Source organism: Empidonax traillii, unplaced genomic scaffold (assembly GCF_003031625.1).
Source record: "Empidonax traillii isolate 1590-97213 ecotype Southwest subspecies unplaced genomic scaffold, ASM303162v1 scaffold571:size529327, whole genome shotgun sequence".
NCBI classification, from domain to species: Eukaryota; Metazoa; Chordata; class Aves; order Passeriformes; family Tyrannidae; genus Empidonax; species Empidonax traillii.
The window spans coordinates 214,097-221,298 of record NW_020955764.1 but is presented as its reverse complement, the minus strand read 5'-3'; the positions used below and the strand labels follow the sequence as shown (position 1 = coordinate 221,298).

Below are 7,202 nucleotides of genomic sequence, written 5' to 3'. Positions count from 1 at the left end.
GTGTGCGCTGTGTGCGGGGTCAGCCCCGTGTGCGATGATTATAGTATAGCTGTCGGTGTGTGCGGGGGAACAGTGCCATGTGCGGTGTGACACAGCTGTCACTGTGTGCCGTGTGACATCCCAGGCCGGGTGCGGTGTGTTCAGTGCGACACCCCAGTCCGTGTGCGGTGTGCGCTGTGTGGGGGGTGACACCCCAGTCCCTGTGCCATGTGTGCGGCGTGTTCAGTGTGACACCCCATTCCCTGTGCAATGTGTTCAGTGTGACACTTCAGTCCGTGTGCGGTGTGTGCGGTGTGTTCAGTGGGACACCCCAGTCCGTGTGCGGTGTGCTCGGGGTGACACCCCAGTCCGTGTGCGGTGTGCTCGGTGCAGCCACCCGGCTGTCCCGGCTGTCCCGGCTGTCCCGGCTGTCCCGGCTGTCCCCGCTGTCCCGGCTGTCCCCGCTGTCCCGGCTGTCCCCGCTGTCCCCCCTCAGGCGCGGTTCCCGCGCGGGCGCTGCCCATTGGGCGCGCGGCCAGGCCAATGATGTGGCGGGGCGGGGCGGGGCTGGGCGCTGCTCTCGCGAGAGCGGCTCTGAGGGCCCAGCCGAACCATGTTGCGGGCGGCGGCGGCGCAGCGGCTGCGGCGGGCGGTGAGTGAGGGGAGAGCGGGGCCGTGCGGGACCCCCGCGCCGCGCCCCGGGGCACACGGGCCGGGCCTTCCCGCCGGGGCCCTCCCGCCGCCCTGGCCGTGCGGGGCCTGCCCAGTGGGGCAAAGGTGACGCGGGGCGGGGCCGAGCTCCGCCCGCCCGGCAGCGGAGGGTGAGGGGTGTCCGGGGGTCGAGTGGCCGGCGCCGCCGTGGCCGGGCTCCTCCGCTGGACTCTGTCCCACTCCCACTGTTAACAATAAAGTTTCCGAGCAGTCGCCGGGTGTTTCGGGAGCCCTTTCCGGCGGTCGGGAGTTGCGGGCTGTGGTCCCGGTGCATCGGGGCAGTCATGAACCCCCAAGAGTGCTCGCTCGCATCCCCCGCCAGCGGGGCGAGCAGAGCCACAGGGCGCTTTCCTCACCGCTGGAGAAGACCCCTGAAGGTTGTTACTGTACACCCTAAACAACACTAGAAAGATATTTGTGGCTCAAGGAGAGGCCTTCTGGGCTATTGAGGGATTGATACAGCGTTTCTCAGTCACAGCTGTGCAAAAACGTGATTGCTTTAACTCTCCCAACCTGTGGACGAAGCTAATGCGAAACACTTGTTGCTTTTCCAGTTTGACCGTCCTATGGCTCAGCTGGGAGCAGTGCTGGGCTCTTGGAGGCCGTTTGCTGCCTGGTGTGTCATTGTGGCTGTGTTACCAAGGTCTAGGTGAACTCAAGGTTAACTGGAGTAGATGATTGATGAGATGTCTCTGCATATCTGCTCGAACTCTTAGCACGCAGTGGGAGATACTCCCTCCTCTAAAACTGTGTGGAAATAACCCTTGTACACAACTTTAAATCTTGCAGGTTTCTTTTTGAGCTCTGCAAGGCTTTTATAGGTATTGCAGTTATGTACAGCTCTAAAATAGGAGTTGTGGATACATTAAATGGTTTCAGGCAATAAGAATCTCTTACAAGAGCAGCACAGGTGAACTAGGTCAGACATGACTCAGTTAATCAGAAAGTTCTACCTGCTGTAATCATGGACATGTCTTGGTTGGTAAGCTGCAGGCTTTGTAGAGCAAAGGTCTTGGTGATCTCTGCAGCTCCCAGATCATATGGTACTGCTGTGTAAATAGTACTTTACTCACGTGATCACTGCACAGTTCAGTTTTGTGTCCTGGAAATGTGAGATCACCTCCTGGGTTTCCAGCCATACACGTTTAAACTCATAACTATAAAATAAGGCCAGTAGAACACCCTGTGCACCTTCAGCATGTGGGTAACAATGTAATCTGTGAGAGAAGTGAAACAAACTGCAAGTTTGTTTCACTTATTGGAAAGTGCCAAGTTTTTCCCGGCTGACACTCAGTTCAGTGGGAATGGAGTCTGGAGAAAAACAGGAGAGAGACCTGTGAGGTGTGAACAGGAAGGAAGGGTTGGAGTTTTGCATGACTTAAAGATGACTGAGGAGAAATGAGACTGCAAGTGCACAAAAATTGGTGCAGGGATGGGAATAAGCCACCTAGGGAGTTCACTGTCAGTGTTGTCTGTGTTTCAGAATAGCCTTGTTGATTTTTACTAATGGTGTACAAGGGGTATATCTAAAGAAGCTTAGTCTGTGTTACACCTTTCTGCTGCTGCTTCAATTCCTTTGTAATTTTATGTCTTTATTGTGATTGCAAAATCCTTTTTGCAAAGTGTATTCTTTCTTTGCCTATTTTTAACTCATGTTCTTTACTGCAGTTGTTGCTCCTTTTCAGTTCAGGTGCCTTTAGTGTTGTTTCTGTAGTTAGTGTTTCCTGAAGTTATACAGCTGTCTCTTAGATCTCTTTTGTAGGCAGACCTGTAGAGAGGTTCTAGAAGTACATCCTTTATTGCTGAAGTTCCCTCCTCTCCCTGAACATACCAAAACTCTTTTTTTTTTTTTTTTTTTTCAATTTAAGTTTTGCAGCTAAAAGATTGTCTCTTGCTGGAACTAGATTGGGAGACAAACTTCAGGTTCCCAGGTGAAGTTTGTGGCAGCCTGTTCTGTGTTCTTGCATATTTGGAGCATGGGGCCCTGCAGAATTCACCTGCTGCAGCTCCTGCATTTTCTGGCACAGCTTTTTGGCTGACCCATCTGATGTCCCTGTGCTGGCCACACGTGTTACCCACAGAGCTGATTTCCTAATTCCTGTGCTATGAGTGTCCTTGGAGCAGGCTGCAGGCACTTAGCCATGACTGTCACTGCAGGTCCCACCCAGCAGCAAGCAAAGATTGACAGCACTTCTCTCAGGGCTTTTCCAGCTGTTCATACATTGCTTTTACCATGTAAGCAGCAAATCCGTATTTAAGAAGTGCTGGGCATGTGCTGTCCAGGTGACCTGTCCATAGAAATGCTGACAGACCAGCCCAGTTCAGTTTGCAGGGGTGTTGTCTGAAGAACAGATCACCTGGGCAGGTGTCCACATTGCTCATGTTTTACTGGGACAGTAGCAGTTATTTTGTTTGTTATTTTGTCTGAAGCCTGGAAACCCAGATATTATGGCGACATTTTTCACGTTCTGCTTGGAAAACCTTACCGAGTTTCTCAGGTGGGGAGCAAAAAGATGCTTTGGAGAGACTTGATAGATTTAGTGAATCCTTTGGTACTTTGCAAGTGGCTGAATGCACCTGTACTGCACATCTAGGTTAATCTTAGCAACTTTCAGACATCTGGAGTCAGAGGCCAGGTTTGCTCTACAGTAAATGCTGGGGATGGAGAGGGAAGTTAGAAACTCTGGATGGTTTTCATTCACAGATGTTTATTTTGGTATAAACTGAATCACTGTCCGGAGTTTCCACCAGAGAGGAGGTGCAGATGTTTCAGCTGTAGAGGAAGTGTAGGTGCCTGACTGTGATTTGTATCTAAACCTAGGAAAAATAAACTTCCCAGTTCTACCTGTTGCTGCCAGGTCATTATCTCTTGTCGTGCTGCAGAAGCTACTCAGTGGCCCAAGTTTATCTGTAGCTGATTTCTTTGCATAGCCAGATTTTCCAGAGCTTGGTTTTCAGGAGGAACTTTCTGTGGTGCAAGCACTGAGTTCTGTTCCCTCTCAAGGCATTATTTTCAATGGTTTGCTTGGCCTGTGTGTTTTATTTCTTGTGCTTTCTTCCCTTGCTGCCAGCTGGTCAGGTTTGTTCTTCGCCTTCCTTTTTTTTTTTTTTTTTTTTTGAGGCTTCAAAGTAGCCATCCTGCCCCAGTGCAGAAATTGTGTCAGTGAAACAATGGGCTGTTCTCACACATGTTGCAACTGGACAAGTAACTTCATCAAAATAACTACCTGTCCTCCTCATTGGCTCACGGCAGGTTCTTAGTTTTCAGGACCATATGTGACTGCATGAATTACCCTCTTGTTTTACTGCAGAGTCTTTACTATAACAAACAAAAGTCAGGTTGTTGTTGTTGTTTTTTATTTAATTGAAAAAATTATTTAATGTGTGTTAGTGTACTGAAATTCAGGCTCAGAAAGGAATCTTATTTGTCATCTAGGATTTTTACCCAAGATCTATAATGTGACTTTTAGTTTATTTTAAATCTGGTCTTGCCTTTATGTTCAGAATTGTCATGCATAAAGTGACCTTCTGGTGTGCGTGTTGTGGATATCCCCACAAATATAAAATGTGGGATTATTGGTTTAGAAATAATACCTAATTAGTGCTAATATAATGCCTAATACCCAGTCTGCTCAAGCAACATCCATTGCTCTTATTCTTTTTGGCTAAAACCCAATTATTTCTCAGTTTATTCTAGATTAGTTTGACAGAATGATAGAGCTCCTCTGGTGGTGCAGTACTTTTTTAGAGAAAAGATGATAATATAGTCAGAAATAAATGTGCTTAAAATGCATGTGACTCTTTTTGGAAATTTGAAAACTTCAGGATCTTCCAGGAGCATGGTCCGCTTTACCCTGTGACATGATGTAAATCACTGGAGAAGTGGGCTTTTTGCCACAAAAGCGTGGATTTATCCTTCAAATGGTGACTAAAATTTTGTAACTTTTATTGCAAATGATGTGTGAAACATAACCAAAAATACAGTGTCTGATACGTATTGGCAATGAATATTTTGTTACTGGCAGTTGGTTTCAAAAGAGCTCAGAGTATTTCATCACAGCAAGCAACCTTAAGCATGAAAGATGAAATGCAGAGCACTTTTACAAGAACCCTCATTGTTTTAATTGAAAAGGCAAATCACCATCCAGATTCTGCAGAAACTTACCTTTGTATTTATATTTTTGCACTGTGATGAGCTTCAGGGAACTGCTCGGGATTTGCTCTCTCTGTGTGAAGTTGAGCACGGTGGGGTTGAAGTCCAGATCCAAATTTTAGCCTCTTAGATTTTCTGGAGCTTTTTTATTATTATTATTATTATTATTATTCTAAGCTGTAGATAAGTGCATGTTTGGCATCAGGGGAGATGGAGTTGGAATGTGTATGTTTGAAAAAGCAGTGTTTGGCTGTGCAGTCTCCAGTGTTGTGTTTGTGCCTTGGTCATATTAATGAGTATATTTGCTTTTCCATGTGTTCCATATTACATTGATTGTAACTGGAGTCTTCAGTTAGGCTTTATGGAGGGTAAACAGAGTCTTGAAGGATAATATTCCTGTTCCCATCCCAAATATTTCTCCTACCCTATTTATTAGTCTTGGAGGAATAACGCTTTTCACATGTTCACCTGAATATTAGAGAGGAAAATCTGAGTTTAGAATATTTTGGTTTGGTTTCACGGCAATTCTTTACCTCATTTTTTATCCTTTTTTTTTTTTTTTTCTTTCTTTTGTTTTTGCTTTGGAAGTTAAAGTTTGTGTGTGGATGGTGAATTGCTCAAAATTATTATTCAAGGACCATTAAATTGTGGTAACCTGTAATAAAACACCACCAGAGAGCCACCCTAAAACCCCCAGTAAATATTTCCAACCCTTGATTTCCTTGTGTCTTAGTCTGACTGGTCTAATCCTCATTCTTTAAGGCACTTGGTTAAGTTGATCAACTGAACTTGAAAGTGGTGTGTTAAAATGTTGTTCTTCATTTTGTTCACTATTTTCCTGTGGATGTTTTATTTAAACACAGCATATTATAGATAAGCTGAAGCCAAGCAAGTTTATGCCTTTTTCCTTTTTTTTTTTTTTTTAAAAAAAATTGTGTATTCTCCTTCCTTAATAAAAATTCTCTAGAATTAATTAGCCTGTTCAGTTTGCCAGCAGCGCCTCACGGTTTGTACAGCTGATGCATTTCTATCAAGCAGAACTGCTCCAAGGAACAGTTTTCTTTTTCCTTAAATGCTGAGTATCAAACTCCTGCCTCTCTCCCTTCCTTCCAAGGCCTCGGTGCTCCGGAGGTCTCAGAGTACGTTGGTCGTAGCCGAGCACAACAATGAGTCCCTCACGCCCATCACGCTCAATTCCATCGCCGCGGCAAAGCAACTGGGAGGTGAAGTTTCCTGTTTAGTAGCTGGTACCAGCTGTGACAAGGTAGGAAATGCTATTTTCATGCAAATGAAGTAAAGAATACAGTGAAACAGTACTTGGTCAGCCTGAAAAGGAACCTGTAGCGCAGAGGAGCTGTGCCAGGAATTGTTAATCTGCAGGAAACGTCCCGCGCTTGAACTGCTTCTCTCTCTTCTGAAGAGAAAATACGGGTACAGATTCCATTTCACAGGGGACAGTGTCGATAACAGAGGTCGCAAGCTTGAGAGAGCAAATTTTCGTAGGGCTAAAGGACAATTAACTTTTAAAACAAGATTTCTCGGTGAAGTTTGAAAGACAAATATTGCAGCGCTAAGGATTTGGAAGGAAGCTCGCACTTGTTCAAATGGAAAGCAGCAGAATTAAAACAGCACAGTGACAAATTGGGCTTCTGAGCAACTCGATCAACTACTAGTTGTGTAGAAAGAGTGTGTCTGCAACCTAAAATTCTGAAATTAGTGCTTCTTGACTTTGTCACGTATCTCACGTATGATAGAAGTTCCTGGTATGTTAGCTGTGTGTTTTCAGTGTCATTTTTCCTGTGTAGAATTTAGAGACCGTGTAGTTAGTACGTTAGTGGCACTTTTATTCCAGCAGGATTTACTCTTGTGTGAGCAGTGAAAGTACAGAGAACTATGCCTAATATTTTATGTACTGTTTATGAACTGTTATTTTGAAAGCAACAGGTAGTATCTCATGAAGGAGGCGCACTTAGGGCAGCTAATTCACTAATAGCTGGAGAAACCTCAGTGGCTACTCAGGTGTCCGAGGTGGAGACAAAAGCAAATATTTGTCTAAATCAAGAAAATTAAAAAAAAAAAAAAATTACCTGATAAATCTGTCTTTAATTTTCCTTATTCTCATGCACTTGCACAGTAGAAAAATGATTGTGAATGTTTTGTTTGGTTGGGGTTTTTTTTAATGCTAAGTATATGGTGTCTGTTTGAGAAGGTATGTCATGCTGGGGGAAAAGTATTTAACAAAAAAATGAAGGTTTTAGGTTTTTTTTGTAAGAGCCAGTTACACAAACGGATGTTCTGCAGCAGCTACGAGGGAGTTCTTCTCTATTTATTTCCTTTTGTTAATTTTTGAGGGTAAACT

The 7,202-nt window shown here is 44.9% G+C and overlaps 1 protein-coding gene across 1 annotated transcript in view; it reads left to right on the top strand.

Moving 5' to 3' along the window:
* The first annotated feature begins 551 nt into the window (after positions 1-551).
* Positions 552-7,202, top strand: part of ETFA (electron transfer flavoprotein subunit alpha) — a 28,359-nt gene continuing 21,708 nt past the window's right edge. The window contains exons 1-2 of the mRNA XM_027897973.1: positions 552-631; positions 5,958-6,107. Coding sequence (XP_027753774.1) covers positions 593-631; positions 5,958-6,107 — 189 coding nt within the window. The 5' untranslated portion in view covers positions 552-592. The remainder of the gene's footprint in view (positions 632-5,957; positions 6,108-7,202) is intronic.